Source organism: Scomber japonicus, chromosome 11 (assembly GCF_027409825.1).
Source record: "Scomber japonicus isolate fScoJap1 chromosome 11, fScoJap1.pri, whole genome shotgun sequence".
NCBI lineage: Eukaryota > Metazoa > Chordata > Actinopteri > Scombriformes > Scombridae > Scomber > Scomber japonicus.
This window is the reverse complement of record NC_070588.1, coordinates 23,089,544-23,106,547: the sequence shown is the minus strand read 5'-3', so window position 1 is coordinate 23,106,547 and position 17,004 is coordinate 23,089,544. Positions and strand designations below refer to the sequence as shown.

General features: G+C 39.3%; 1 protein-coding gene across 3 annotated transcripts in view; it reads left to right on the top strand.

The window, feature by feature from the left end:
* Window positions 1–17,004, top strand: part of nalcn (sodium leak channel, non-selective) — a 61,748-nt gene that overhangs the window by 20,291 nt on the left and 24,453 nt on the right. For all 3 annotated transcript variants that reach the window (XM_053328344.1, XM_053328347.1, XM_053328346.1), the window contains 5 exons: window positions 4,037–4,168; window positions 5,224–5,391; window positions 9,393–9,584; window positions 11,267–11,404; window positions 12,026–12,100. In XM_053328344.1, the coding sequence (XP_053184319.1) occupies window positions 4,037–4,168; window positions 5,224–5,391; window positions 9,393–9,584; window positions 11,267–11,404; window positions 12,026–12,100 (705 nt within the window). The remainder of the gene's footprint in view (window positions 1–4,036; window positions 4,169–5,223; window positions 5,392–9,392; window positions 9,585–11,266; window positions 11,405–12,025; window positions 12,101–17,004) is intronic.

The following is a 17,004-nucleotide window of genomic DNA, read 5'->3' as shown; positions in this document are numbered from 1 at the left end:
TGTTCCAGGTATGATATCCCTGTCGTCCAGGTGATTAGTATGCATGTTACCAGCGGATCATGGTGGGACACCTCTTATGAACACAGCTGAATGTTTCTCACCTCTTCTGTTAGATACCAGTTTCTGTTACACTGACCACACAGCCTTTAGAGGAGAGGGAGGCTTTGCTGCACTGTTTAAATTGACATGAATTGGGTGATTTAGTACTCAAGTACTCAGACAGGAAGCCAGAAGATTTGATGAAACAAGAGCTGTGTGTTTATTTATTTTTATTTATGTTGTTTTTCTTTTTTTAAACATATAATGCACTGTTTCCCCAAATACCTTTACATGCTGCTTGAAATGAAGTCTTTTTTTAATATAAAACACTATTTGCATACAGAATTTCTATCATGCACACCCTGTTGCAGTCAAGCAAATTAAAGCAGAGTGTGTACTGTGTCATATATCAGAAGTTTATCTATGTTTTGCTATCAGACAGAATGATGCTGAACTTCATGTGTGCTCCCTAAACACAACTGTAAAGCGTGTGTGTGTGTGTGTGTGTGTGTGTGTGTGTGTGTGTGTGTGTGTGTGTGTGTGTGTGTGTGTGTTTGCATGCATGCTTGTGCCTGTACACAGCGAAGCACCTGGTGTTTCAAAGACCCAGCCAGAGGCAACACAAATAAATAGCATCCATCAAACAAGTGGGGAAAGGATTTCAGAGACACACAAGCTAAGAAACATCAAACGGCAGGGGAGAGCCATCTTGTCCCACAATTGATGGTGTTAAATTGATTCTGACATCTTGAGGCCATATATGGTGTTCCAGTGCCATCAGCTGCAGCTCTGCCATTTTGCCTTGGGAGTGACATGAAGAGCATTATCTGCTGAAGTGCACCACATCTTTAGTCAGTCAGAAAAAAATGGGGGTAAATGTGTGCTAAAGATTAAAAGGTTATTCCGTGGCAGAGCTGGGTGTTGTAGACTGTATCGCTATATATGTGAGAGGTTACAAATGCACACTGCTCTCCAGCTAGCTCTTCAGTATTTCTTAGAGGTGTGGTTCCCAAAAGTTGACAAAGAATATGGGCAAAGTCAGGACCTTGAGAAAATCAACCGTTTCATATGCTCAAGCATGTACTTTCTGTTCTCTGTCAGTCTGCCTCTGTCTCTCCTGCTCCCTCTCTCATACATGCACATACACACTCACACACACACACACTCTAACTCCGTTCAGCCAAAACACCCATGGGGGAGAGCGTCTGGTTGCTGGAAATGTCAAACTGCTTTGTCACGTCCAATCTCAGTCAGGGAGCCTAACCACTGTGTGTGTAGTAGAGTGGGCATGTGTGGATGTTCTGCAAAAACACCCAACCCCAAGGCTAGCAGCTTTATCGATCAGTTGAGCTTAAGAGAATAGCAGGAGTTCAGATTTGTGACATGAAAAAAATTGCATTTAATAATGAGCTAATAAAATAAGATAATGAGATATCAAGACATGGTAAAATAGGAAGAACAACAAATAAAGCAATAAAACCAAATTGCAAGAGCAAAAGGGCACCTCATTAAAACTAGGAAAAAGGCTTTATGGGCTTTTAGAAGTCAATTTAAAAGATACTACAGATTTGGTGCTACAAGTGTACGACTAAGTCATTATGAATTGCTTGCCTTATCTTAAAGAACAACTTAACACCACCTGAAAATCTCGTTTTCCCACAGTGATTTAATATACCACCTTCCTGCACTGATGTAGAAGTGTACTCCACTCCATCTGTACTTTGTGAAATCACTGCTGGGTGCCGTTACAAAGAACACCTCTGACCACATACAACCATAAGCTGATAGCTGGGTTTGAAGAGGTGAAATAGACCAGAAACTTTCAACCAGAGAGGGCATCAAAACTTACTGTAGCTTTTCAGTTTGCATGTCACGTTTTAATCAATGGCCTGACTTCCTTCATCACTCCACACCCCCCAGATATCTTCCATTTTCAGACTTCACTCTTCAGTCCCTACCAATGTTGCCTCAGTTCATTAGATTTTACACAGTTTCTTATTGAGCCATAAAAAGCTTTAATGTGTAAGACTGGAAAAGTTCTCCTTTAATTGAATGTAATTGAAGGAGAACCCTGATTCTAATCTCGACCAAAAGCTAGTGTAAATCTAACCTTGACTTGAAACACTAATCCTTAAATACCCCTTTGAAGTGAGGTCCCATTGTAAAACTGCATGAATTTTACAAAAACGATTCAGTGGATGATATTGTTTGTTAGTTTACTTCTTCCAGAACTTTTTCCAATTACCAAAATGTATACATAAAAAATAGTTTGAGTGCTTCCTGATTTGTTGCTTTTATGGTTAAGGTTTAGTCAGGCAGCTAGGAGATGGGATAGAAACAGCAGGCCTCCAGGTCAAAGTTACATTCTGTTCACCAACCACCCAACTTCCTCCAAGTGAGAGTTTGTGGTAATAAAAGAATCACTCTACTGTTGCCATGAACACAAAAGTGACTTGTCAGGTAATGGAAAACAGGTTGTTTAACATAATCAATTCTTCCATTTTTCCTGGTGAGGACAGTCTCCTTTTTGGTCCTCACAAAGATATTAGAACAAGAGCGCAAACACACATACTAGACAGGCTTTTGGAGTATCCACCTTTTTTAATCCAACTCAGGGGCTGGTCTCTCTGCTCATCAGGTTTTTTATCTTCTTTTTACACCATGTAACTTCATGTAATTCACTCATAAGTTCAAAGTTCAATCAGATATTTTTATCTTGATCACTTGTTTTTTTTTTTCAAATCACCAAACATGATTACAGGCTTTCCAGGACTAGTTTGTACTGTACTTGTGTTTGTGTGTAGGAGGGGAGATGGCAGTGGTCCCATTTCCTGGGGCGAATTTGATCTTTCCAGAAATGTTGCAAACACTCTTCATCTGTCTTAAAGTCTTCCTCTCATTTTTCACTTTTTTCAATCCTTCCTATCACATGCAAGTCTTTTTTAGGGTGAGTGATTCTACCCACTCACAAGCTGTTCGTTCTGCCACATACATGCAGTTTAAGGCTAGGATCACATCTGTCACATTGTCCCCTAAAGAACACACAGGTACAGCTTTAGTCTAAATGAGGGGTGTGTATTTTGTCCGACTCTGCCCTTTTTTTTCTTTTTTTCTTTTTTTTTTGACAGCTTTTTTCACATCTTTCAAGTCATTGTTTCCATCCTGGGATGTTGTTGTAGGCGTTCAATTCCACCGCTATTCCCACTAGAAATAACATACATTTATTGCCCCGCTCCGTTCTTGTTTTCCGGTTGTTTGAATACACGCTGATTTTGCTGTCTGGGTGGATGTTTCTCCCAGCAACCAGTGAAAGGCTCCTGATTGCTTTGAATTTCATGCAGTTTAGCTGCTGGCCCTCTTTGCCTGTTTCCACCTCTTTATATACACCACAGCCTATGTTGGTTGGCACCTTCAGTAAGAAAGAATCCATGTCTGTGCTACCACATGTGTACTCTTGTTCTGATCATCATCTTTCTTCCAGCCTGTATCTTTGAAACCTTTATACATTTCTGCAAATATAGTTTTGATCATGGGTTATTTTCTCTATATTTTATTGTGTTTACTGTTACCTTACTAGGTTTTGTGTACACCATATACACTATTGATATAAATCATATTGCTGAGTAATATATTTATCTGCTTGAATGAAACACATGTAAAGCCATTTTTATCTTTTTAATTGTAGCCATCATATTTCAGCTATTATCTATCTACCAATACAAATAACTTACACCTGTGCAGATGTAAACATATTTTTCCAATTTATATAGTAGCTATTTATAGATTTTGTGTATATACCTATCTGATCCGTCAAATTGGAAATAACTTACCTCAGACCTGATATACTTAATAAACCTGGTTTTGCAGGCTCACAACCAAACCAGTATCTTATTAAATCTGATGGGAAACAAATGAATGGCTGTACTAATAATTTGTCTTTTGTGTGTTTTGCACAGTTTTACACTGATTGTAACTGAAAATTGCTTTGTTTCCACAGCAACTGATGCGGTCCTCTGTGTTTCACATGTTCATCTTGAGCATGGTTGCTGTAGATGTTACCGTAGCTGCTAGCAACTACTATAAAGGCGAGAACTACCGCAGGCACTATGATGAATTTTACCTTGCAGAGGTGAGCTGTTTTTTTTTTGGGGGGGGGGGAGTTGTCTTCATTTCTCTCATTTCTCTCATTTTCTTACAATTTCATTTATTGGTACATCCTCAACAGGATTGTCGTGGGCTGTTGTTAATAAGAATTTAATCCTGCATGATCTGAGTTCCGCTTTATTTTTTCCTGTCCATGTGTCCGTACCACTCACATGATGCATGATGCAATTGGGGATTTTAGAATATGGTGACAAGTGAGGACAGGTTATAATCCATACATTTGTATATGTATTGTTGTGTAATAATGGACATTAGACATGTATTCATTGATTAAAAGGCTTAACTATATTTTCTGTTCCTGTTATTGTATTGTATTAAAAAAAATGCACAGACCCATACACACATGCAGCACAGGTTGGTTTGATGTCATCAGTATGCAGCTGGTGCCAACAAAGACGGTGAAGAATGTGCCCAAGTCTCTCTTCCTGTCCATACCACTCTCTCTCTCTCTTACACACACACAGCTGAATGGAAGAGATAAGAAAAGGAAAAAACACACACAATATTACTTCTCAGTCCCTCCATCCATATCATACAGCCATCGATCTGCAGATTTGGCTATGAAGAGAAAATAGGAAATGCAGGCACTGGGTTCAGAGTTAAATGGAGAAATACATGTTATATTTGTGAGGTGCAAATTTCATTCTCCCCTTCTTACTTTATTTATGCTGACGTCAGTGGTTGAAGAAGCATTTGGATATTTTTCTTGAAGGAGTCCTCCAGTGATTTAGTGTTGCACTTAAATAAAGTTGGGGGACTAGCAAGAGACAGATAAAAAACAAAGCTGGTTAAAATCAATGCAACAGAGGCCAAGATATCCTGATATACAGTCCCTGCTACAGTCCAAGCTCCAGAACACCAGGATCCTCTTTCTCCTTGTAAATTTTACAACGTTAATTAAACAGAAATATTCTTTTCAGTAAAGGAGCATGTTACCTGTATCCACACAATTGAAAAGCTATTTGTGCTGACAGGAAGTGGATGTTGACACTGATTTCCATTTTCTCCATCACATCCCAGGTCGCTTTTACTGTGTTATTTGACCTGGAAGCTCTTCTGAAGATCTGGTGCCTCGGCTTCACCGGCTACATCAGTTCCTCCCTGCACAAGTTTGAATCTTTGCTGGTGGTGGGCACCACGCTGCACATCTACCCCGACCTCTACCACTCCCAGTTCACATACTTTCAGGTGAGGATACATGCATGTACATTTATACATTTTTAAGTGCTTGCACAATTTCATGCTGGCATAAACATACACAGATCTCTTGATATCCCAAATATGAAACTCAATCAGCCTCTCTTCAAATCAAATTGCAGTGAAGCTGTGAATCATTTGTGACATGGTTTTTCTGTGATCATGGGTATAAAATCCTATCACTCTTCCCTTCTGGGTTTAGATGAATTGTTCGGTCATGGTGGGCATTTACAGTATGCTTGATGTATTCAGTGTAAAGAGAAAAAATGCATAAGAAGGAAAGTCTTGACCTTTATGTACAGTCAGTAATGATGTGTGATGCATTTGGTCTTTCTAATAGTAGTGGTGATCTACAGTATTTTATTCCATAAATATAGACATCCTCGAACCTTTTTCATTTTGCATGTACTGTAAGAAATTAACTGTGCATATCCATGTAACAGCAGTGTAGCCTCATCGATGATCAGCACAGCCTCTACATTTTTTTTTCTTTGACCTTTCTGATGGTTCATAGCCAATATAAAGCTCTGTGGACAGTTGGGTGGGAAAGGCCTCTCAATGGGTCTTTAATGAGCCTTGACCACACAAGCTGCCCTGATTCCTGTCTGGCTCCATCAACAGCTTCATTCACACATGTGCAAGACATATAACCAAACATTCATAAGCTTAAAAAAAAAGAAGAAAAAAAACTTCACATGCTGTTTTTAACCTGCGGTGATTTGCTTTAGCAAGGTAATCCAATCCAGTAAAAATAAAAAAGCCTTTATCTTCACACCATTATCCTGATCACTGAACAGTAGTGCACTCATGAGTTATCTGGGGCTGAATAATTTTGGGAAAATATGATGTAATTGTGATTTTTTTAAAAATGTATGTTACTATTTTACATTATTATTACTATTATTACATTATTGTTTGCAACTTGAATTGTGATTATTTTCTAAGTACTTCATAATCTGTCTTAATGTCACATATGTTCTGACTTAAACATTCACTTCTTAGAACTTATTAGTCATTATAACAATAATGATATTGTGCTGCTGTTCTTGCTGATTGAAAACAGCATGTTTTCAAATTACAACTGAATTTGAAAATCAATCAATGCTCAGCCCCAGTGCCGTGTTGTCATTAAGATACAGTAAACAAGACAGGACAAGAAAACATGGACATTTGAAATAGGAAAGGATAATGTGCAAAGTAAAGCAAAGGATAATGTGAAATTGACGGCTGAACTGTATAGTTTCTGTATGTATGCACTGCATTTACAGTATTAGTCATTTTTTAAATAACAAAAAAAAAAAAAAACATTAAAGAGGGCCACCTTTGACTTTATCCAGTCCAAAAATGTTTTGTCCTGTCTCAACAAATGCAGATCCAAACAGGAACATCTGGGAACAAGCTGAGAGCATAGATAAGCAACATGTACAGACAATTTGAGTTTGGAAACTGTTCCAAGTACAACCTTAATGTCAGTATTTTTTTCTACTGTTGCGATGCTCTGTTTCATACAGTTTTCCTAATGCAATTAATATTCTGCTTTTGGCTAATGAGCAGTTTTTATGGACATTAAGAGTCTCATTCACGCCTCACTCATGGGAAAGCATTTGTCATTCACTGTCCCTGCTGATATTTTCCCCCCACTAGGCTGCAGTTTGAATATGTGACATTTAGTCAAAAGGTGATAAATCTTAAGGCTCTGTGCTGGAATCAGAAATATGTTCTTGGCCATAGCATGAGGGAACAGGCTAAACAATCATTGTTTCAGATATTTATTTAATTACTGTAAATCCAGTCAAGGGGTGTTTCATTAGCCTTACCAATTGTCTTTCAGTCTGGACAAAATCACACGCTTTAGAGCCATACTTACAGCTTTGGCAGACACACACTTGGCATATTGATTTTTAATCAGCCAATTGAACCCACCTCTCTGTGTGTGCTTGGAATTGCAATGACTTCAGTAACAGCATGATTTCACAGTTCAGTCAATTCATTCATCCACAGGGGCAGGGTATTGTATAAGTTTTGGACCTTTCTGGTAGGGATGCACTTATCCAATTCTGCTTGTTGGTATCAGGCCAGGCTGATTTTTAAAATGCTGGATAGGATAGCTGTGACAGGGACAATGTGACACATTATGCAATTCAAATTTTATGTAAAACATTGCTTTGTCTTGCAAGAGGCTGGAAACAGAAGCACACATGGGTAACACAGCTGGAAGGCCATTCTCTGTGTGTCATCTATAGTTAGTCACAGCATATTCTTTTGGGATGAAAACGGTTATGATTCTAAAATAAAACAGCGGTCTGGCATTTAATGTGTAATACCTTCCCCAGTATTGGCCCTGAGCCTGAACCATAGTTGGGATATCCTCCAGTACATGTAATTTAATTTGTTCCACACATCAAACTGATCATACAGTATTCAAAATTCAGAAGATTGTTAATTACTTGTCTCATGCGTATTTATCTTCATTTCTTCTTGTTGCACATAAATGAGCAAGAAAATATTAAAAAGTGTAGAGTACACTGATTTTGTCTGTTTGTATGATACACTTAGAATGGATCCAAGTAAAGGAAAATCATCAGTCATATATTAAATGCAAAAAGGATCAATATCAGATCAACCAATACTCACAGTCCTATACTTGTAATCACGTCAAGAGTGAAAAATGGTATTGATTCATTCCAAACTGGTCATTGGCTGTGGTGGTACGTGATCAGAGCCCTGCTGTTTAGGTAGTGCTGCACTATACTATACAATACATACTGTATAACATTAATTTTTTAAAGCACTACTGCTGCTGGTAATTTTCTGATGCAATAGTTGAGTGAAACTGCTAAACAATGTTCTTATTTTATCTTATTAGGCATATATAGATGTCCTCTATTTGGAAACAATGAGAATAATGCTTTTTAATTAGCAAGATCATAAATTATGCTTGGAAAGAAAGATACAAAACATTCCTTTCAGAATCAATTTTGAGCCAATCCTCTGATGAAATACGTACAATACTGTCTTTAAATAAATAATACATAGATTTCATGCATAGATTTTGTTTTTGCCACTTTGGCAGTTTCCCTGTCAGATGTTCTTGGGTCTAACAGCATGTTGGCAGATGGTTGCGCACACCTTAAGCTGGCATGCATTTAACAGCATGTATGATCCAAACAGTGGTGGTGTCTATCTATCTACATTATATTCTATTGTGATGGATGTTCTATCGATGACTTGTATTTCAGGTTCCCAATATTTTGTTGGTTTCAAGCTGGGGTTGAAAAGAAAGATGAGCAAAAGACTTGTTTTGCTGTTGCAACCTTGCATCCTCTGTGTATTACCCGTCTCATGGTTTGCCCTTAGCCTCAGAGCTTGCATCTGTTGTAAAATGGATTGCGCTCATCACAGTCTGTCAGGAGTGGAAAGTAGCGTCTCCCCATTCCATCTGTCATCATGCTGCGAGTGTTATACTGTATTTGTTTACTGTAGGTTCTTTATTAGACCTGCATCCTGTGTTTGTCTCCTTTATTTCGCTGTATATCAAGGGAATGGAAGATGGCCATTCATTTGGCTTAAAGCTGGATTCTAAAGAAAAATCTTTGACCAGGGGCATCACAGTGCAGAGCCGGATCAATAGCCACTCTCTGGATCCCTGATCAAACCCTGACCAAGATGCATCACCTTCTGGGGGTTGTTGTCACCGTAGGCAATTTAGCAACTAAGCCCTTTGACAGAGGACGACATCACTGCACCTTTAGCACAGGGTCAAGATAAAGCTCTCTCTTTTTAAAATCAATATGTAATCAATGTGCTACTATGCTTGTTTTTAAAACTTTGGTATTTATTTTAAACTACCTGTCTTTTAAACTTCTAAACTACTAACTCTCTCTTCCTCTGGTGTGGATTATGCAACTACTTTCTTACCAAAGACCAAAATTACAAAAAACACTGTTCACACAAACTGCAACCTTGCATTATGTTTTTTTCTTTCTCCTCAGGTGCTACGTGTGGTGCGCTTGATAAAGATTTCCCCAGCTCTGGAGGACTTTGTCTATAAGATATTTGGTCCAGGTAAAAAGCTAGGCAGCTTGGTGGTGTTCACAGCCAGCCTCCTCATCGTCATGTCAGCTATCAGCCTGCAGATGTTCTGCTTCGTGGAGGAGCTGGACCGCTTCACCACATTCCCCAGAGTAAGGAACCCAGAGTACACACTCAGAACTTTTGTTTCAAAAAATTGAAATAGTCTGTTAGAGAAAGATTAAATGACTGGAATTATACCTTCAAGTTATATATATATTTTTTTTAATGTATTTTTTCTAGGTGGTTAGTATTAGGGAACTACCCCATTGAATCACGACTTTTAAAAAAGTAACTGTGAGTCATATACTTAGGCACAAATGTCTTATATAGTGAGCAGATTTTTGGTAATCTGTCATCAGGAGTCTAAACAAAATCTGTTCCATTCAAGGTTACTTTCAGTCAACTTAATACACTGATTTTCTCTTTGCTGTAATGAGCCTCTTTATGTGTTAATAGCAGGCAAGCCTACATAAAGAAACGCAAATACTTTATGACCACTACTTTATTAGTGTTAGCGTTATTAGCCATCTTTTTATAGTGCAATTATTTGTGTGTGTTTGTGACTGTTGGGTAGTAGATCTATACCAATAAAATGCTGCATTATACAGCTTAGCGTATTTTCATTCTTACTTTATTTAGTTTATATTGATTTCTTACCCCTGATGCAATGCAATTTATTTGAAAATGGTTTAAACCACCATTTTCATGCAGTTATTTCATTAGAGGCATCCGGTTTTGAATAGTCTTTTCTTTTTTCTCACCTGCTGAAATCCGGACAAACTGTAAAACCATCAAGTTTGAATAAAGTGCTCCAAAAACACTCGGTCTAAATGTATCCTAATACTTGCTCTCAGGGAAACATTAAACGTAATTAAAACAGTGTGTATGTAGTCTATGAAATACACTACATGAAAACGCATATGGGCAATTCCAGAAGGACATCTCTGACATGCAATAAGGAGGCCTGCAGATGCTGATGATGGGTCGACAGATGTGGTTCCTCCTTTGATTTATAAGTGCTCATGAGCTTCTCTCTCTCTCATTAGCCACATCTTTCCATCCACATTTTTTGTCCCCCCTTTCCAACATTCCACTGATACCAGGCACAGCGGGACATGAGAGGTTGCTCATAAACAGATGCCGCTTGTATGCTGTGTTGCCCTCTTGTCTGTCATTTTCTCTCTCTGTTTCTATATTACTTGTGCTTAACACATCCACATGTATGTACACAGGCATGCACACACAGTTAATGACATTTGGCTGTCTTTCTTACTGGCAAACCTGTTGTTGAGTTTATCTTTATCTGCAATGATTGGGATGTGGGAGTCGATGGGAAGGGATGGCAGGGAGGAGGCTCCTGTCTGGAGGTGCGATGCTAAGAAGGAAGCACAGGCCATGCCATTTGACTCCAGGGGCCAGAGTGACCCTAACCCTAGCTGGCTGTTCCCCACACCTTTATCTGACCTCTACCAAGAAGATGAGAGGGCAGCACAGCAGATGCCTTTGTCCTCACTTCCTCTCCTCTCCTCTCCTCCTGGCTTATATTTGGAAATTTGACAATCTCAAGCTAGAGAAAAATGGACAGACGGGGGATTCATGCATTAGCTGTGTGATATTTGCTCTCCTGTGAAAAAGCATAAATCTTAAATGTCAAATCTGCTTTTTTCTATGTAATTTCCCACCATTTTCCTGACCTTTTTTTCTTATCTCCCTAGCTTCTACTAGTATACGCTGCCCTCTCCAGCCTTATCCCTCTCTCACTTCCTCTTATCCTGTGCTTTCCTCTCCGTAGGCATTCATGTCTATGTTCCAGATCCTAACCCAGGAGGGCTGGGTCGATGTCATGGACCAGACTCTGGTGGCAGTAGGTGATATGTGGGCTCCGGTAGTGGCCATTTACTTCATCCTCTACCATCTGTTTGCTACCCTGGTGAGGAACTTACTGTGCTGCTTCAAATATGGAAGTCAAATAGTTTGAACAGAAGGGAGCTTTTAGTGTTTTTGTTAAGTTAAATGGGCTTTTAGTATATTGACACTGCTCATCACAACCACATTTGCATTTGAATGACACAACTTAATGTATATTGAGAGCAATGGCTCAATTTGCTGCAGTATTCTTTTAAAACATGTTCTATTATTTTGCTCAGTAAAAGTAGGTTGGAGAAATATGTAGCAAAAATAAGTGGCAAAAGGATACATGTATTGTTTTCTTAATGCATTCAATTAGTGCCCCCGACCCTTCAATGTTCTCTCAAGTGGTACATCTAATCAGAGTTAATCAGAGTTGCAGGCGTAAGAAGAGCTGACATTTTAGTGTTTGCCCTTCTGATTTGGGAAGCCATAAAACACATGTAGTCTTTGGATGACTCACACCTCACCCCAGACAGACAGAATATCTCCCAGGACAGAATAAGCAACACATACAATGACAGGACTACCTCATACTTTTGCAAAAGTCTTTTTTTTGTGTGGATGTGATTATAATAATGACATAAACAGTTGATGTGTAAACCCACAGCATATGTTCTTATGGCATCTTGTTGCTTTTTAGATTCTGCTCAGTCTTTTTGTTGCTGTAATCTTGGACAATCTGGAGCTGGATGAAGACTTGAAGAAGCTCAAACAGGTATGAAACATATGCAAATTTCAATAATGTCTGCAGACTAAACAAGGTTATTCTCAGATTTAAAATATAAATCATTGAAGGGGAATTCTGAGCATTTTCTTCTATTTAGGATGCCCAAATAACGTGAAGCACTTAAAGCTAGAAAGTATTGCCCAGGGGGCAGAGTTTTTCTGTTGTCAGTTTTAAAAACTATTGGCTAACTATTGAAAACTGAGTGTTGCTGATGTCAGATGAAGCAGTATTATACAACTGCACTTATATCTCTCACAAGCTTGTGATCATGGTCTTGTCAGACTACAGCAAGCAAAGCTAAAATTGTCACAAATCATTGCCAGACTAAGCCCAAGTGGCCAAAATGTTAACATTCCACTCTGTTTGTTACATTTGGTGCCTTCAAGTGGTTTCTTGTTTCAAGTGGTTTCACTAAAAAACACAAAGTATTTCACCAAAAGAGAACAAGGCAAATTCCCATGTTTAAAATATGATCTCAAGAGTCATGGGCTAGATTTACTAACACCATGGCGCTATGCCATTGGTGTACTGCCATCGGGCACACCGGGACAAATCCTATTAGCCTGCCGCATCAGTGGGCCAGTGGTCCATCAAAAAATCTGTAAATCTTTACTGGCACTCCCTATGTGCCCGTTATTCGAGGTGTGCATGAGAGTGTGCTGCTTGTTGGGCGTGTGTATGTCACTGGTGAATCACAACTGTAGTAAAGTCAAATCTCATGATCACAAACTGAAATTCCCTGTCTACTTTTGATTTGTTTGACAGTGATTAGATTGTGTTTATTAAAAAATACAAATTGTCCCATTTTAGTCATTGTTTTTAAGTAGGGCTGTTGATTGATTAAAAAAAATGGTCTTCCAAGGGAGGAGGTGGTCAGTGGAGATTTGTCTCGTTTGATTTACTTGGATCATCTTTAGGGCAGATTTCCCTCTTTTAACAACATCCTGAAAGAGTGACTCTTGCTTCTGTCTAAGTCCAACTTGTTGTTCTCTTACAGTGTACTCATACTACGCCCAGTTGCCTTGTACTGTGCCCCAGCACGATTGTCCCCCCTCCCCTGCTGGACTGCACTCACATTGCAATTAACGATTCTGGCCCGAGCATGCCTATGTCATCACAGTGCATTTTTTAATCAGTGCCTTATCAATTATGCAACGCACGATTTAATGGGACAGTCACATCATTGACCTCACAGTTAGCAATCAAACACACTGCCCAAGTGCAACTGAACCGGGCCCGCTTGAAGAGCTGGGCACTGTACAGAGCGATCACACTAGTCAAACTAACCAGACTTAAAGGGATAAACGTGCTTGGGCATGGTACAGATCGCGTAGTGTGAGTACAACCTTAATTTCTGAGCATTTGATGGACTATGCTTCAAGTGCCCGACAGTCTTGCAACGCTTTCAAATCCACTGTCTTGAAGGGAAAATGTGACCATGCTTTGTAGACTGTCTGCCATGCAGGCACAATTTGACACAAAAATTGCAGTAAATCTGATACCCAGTGCTTCAATTCTACCTAGATTTGGAAGTTTACATTATATTTAATTTAAGTATTTGTGCAAGTATTCCATTACCACATTTCTCTTTCAAGCACATATTAACCAGCTAGAATAACAATAATGAGAGAGCAAAATGTGAAAGAACACATGCAACACATATGAAAAAGACTTTTTCTGTCCCCATAATTGCAACATTAATTGTTTTTTCCCTACTGCTTGCTATTATTACTTGTTGTTTTATTTAAAAGCTGAGCACTTTTCTGTTGCTACCCTGGGAAGAGTGACAGGGTTGTATTATGTGCCCACATGTGGGCAGGGCTCTGAGTAATTCCTTCATTCTCGCCCTTTTGGGGCTCTCCTCCTAGAGGGTTGAGTAAGTGGGCAATTAACTTTAAAAAAGCAAAATCCTGTTGTGTGCAAAACCTGGAACATAAACGCACACACAAAGCCTCGGTGCTAGTCACTGCTCAACGGGTGAACTTTAATAAGCAGTTTCTGTATTGAATATGTCTTTCTATTGGGAAGTTTTAAAACGTGCTATGGTTGCAGACAGAGAAATGCCTAACATTGGAGATCCTGGTCAGTTGTTTTGGATATTTGTTTGTATAGAGTATCTGTAAGCTCGCTGCCATGAACATGTTTGCACACCCAGACACACACACACACACACACACACACACACACACACACACACACATAATCGCTGTGCACTCATTGCTGGCTGGCAGGTCTCAGCTTGCTGGGACAGGTTATTTCCCACCCACAGCTGAGTGATTAGAGGCAGTGACTGTAAAATTGTCTATTTTACAGGTGCTTTAATCATGGATACAGAGAGTGACTATAAATAGAGCATAGATGGTGATCACCCTCCCACAAGAATAGGCTTCTGCAAACATTTGGCAAAAGCCCAATGACATGGCTAACCTTTCTATAAGAAATACACACGTGTGTGTTGAGGGATGAGAACCAATTACAGTGTATGAGATGAATCATTTTGCCTGCTGTTTGATAAATGACTACAGTGATTTGGTACTGTTTGCAGTGTGATTTCTATCCATGGAAAGTGATTTAAATAAGAAAAAATTACCAAGACAGAAAATAGCATTACCCAATATTTTCCTTTTCAGTTTCAAAAACTGTGTTGTAGGTATGGAGTAGATATCAATCAATGTTTGGAGTGAGAGTTGGGCACACAAAGGCCATGTGTGCATTCTCTTCCCTGGGACATTTTTAATCCTTTCTTCTTCACAGTCGGCTGAGCACACAGACAGTTGCTGTGTTAAAATTAATTGGAAATAATGGAACAACAAATTGAAGCTGAATAAACTATTCAAAGAGGGAGTTCATGCAAATCATGGGATTTTGTCTTGGTATTATTTGAAGTAAAATAAGGAATGGTGTTCTAACAAACAACTGGCATTACAGAGCAGAGGGCAGTGTACAGTATGCATTTACATTGTTGCTTTTGTAATTAGTGGCATTCATTGGCTGAAGTATCAGATTCAGTCATCTACTGAAGAATGATTTTGTTGCTTCAGTGGGTAAAATGATGTTTTCTGGAAATTGTAGGTGATAGCATATCTCACCCTGACATCCCATTCCCCCATCATGCTCCATGTGTGTCAGAAATATCAGTTGGAAAACCAGTCAAATGTGTGTATGTGTATGTGTGTGTGTGTGTGTGTGTGCGTGTGTGTCTGGCTACATTTCACACTGAAATGAAAATTCACCTGTGCAGTCAAGCTTTGAGCGATAAGGCTTACCTGCATGGTACAATTATGCACAGTGTCAGTGAACCATTCATGATGTCATTTTCTATATGTTTGTAAGTCAATACCAAAGTCATATTCTGTATGTACCAAAATTAGTAACTGTATCACTGTAGTGCAGATACGTAAGAGGATTTGGTTGATCTCCATATACAATAGTTCACAGCTCTCCTGAGCACTTACATACGCAATTATTTTGGTATATTAATAGTGTTTTTCAGTCAGCCGAAAGCTTGACTCCCTTATTGGGAATTTGTTTTACTTTTAAGCGTAATAGGTCAGCGTTATTCTATTTCAAAATGTCCTGTGAGTACATTACTGCATTGTCAGTAGATTAATATAGAAAGAGAAATACCTCTGAGTCATACAAAATAAAGAAATATCCACCTTAGAGGTCAGACAGTCTGTTTGGCTGCTGATATTTACAGAATCACTTCATGACTTGGTGCAGGCATCACTTGTTAGTCATTATTGGATTGTCATTAGGGATGTGTTTACATTTCCAACTGTCACCCCATGATAGTCTCCTTGACTGTTGCCATGGCCAGATGTGTGTATGTGGTCATGTTGTGGGCATCTGTCAAATGGTAATGGACTACATTTATATTACGCCTTTCTAGTCTTCCGAGCACTCCGCTTTACACCACATACCAACATTCACCCATTCACACACATACACTGATGGCTGCATACAAGGTTCCAACCTACTCATTAGGAGGAGTTTCTAATACTCAGGGCAAACACATAGAGAGTAATTTGGGGTTGAATATCTTGCCCAAGGACCTTTTGACATGCAGACTGAAGGACCCGGGGATAGAACTGATCTTCTGATTACCCGTTCAACCTCTGAACCACAGCAGCCCCAGGTATTCCCCACATTGTAGGGACATTCAGTATTGTGGGAACTCACTTCCCTTTTGGGGACAAAAAGATTAGGGTTAGACATGTAGTGGTTATAGTCAAGGTTAGGAAGTCTCCAGGAAATGAATGTAAGTCAATGTAATGTCCTCTGAAGGGACAGAAACACTTCTGTGTGTGTATGTGTGTGTGTGTGTGTGTGTTTGTGTGTTTGTTTGTGTGTGTGTGTGTGTGTGGCAGCCGGACTACCATGTCTGCCCGTGTTGCTGATTTGATAATGACATCATCAATAAGGCATGTAGCTAAAAACATCTGTCATCGTTTGTATGCTGATTGCAGCCCAGCCTTTCAGGGGAATGACTTGCATCTGTCAGCCTCGACAGACCATTTGTCTTGATTTGATATTTCATCTGTGTGTCAAAGCTTGAACCATCAGGAGAGCACAGAGGCTTGTGGGTAGTCCCACTATGATCAAGCAGGCCGGTGTTAGCTCGTTGTGCTGAAATATCTGGTTGCTTTAAAGTTGCGTGATGAGAGCTGTCATCAAACAGTCCTGAATCCATGCATTATAATCACAGCCTGAGAGGAAGAATTAAAGTTATTTGCTTTCAGCACCCACACACCCAAACACACGCAGGCACATGTGTGTACACAATCACATGCACAAACACACGTCGTACACATGAAGAGCGATCATTAAAAATTATTGAAGTGAGAGTAAGCAGGACTGCAGCAAATGAACAAACGATTTATTCCTCCACA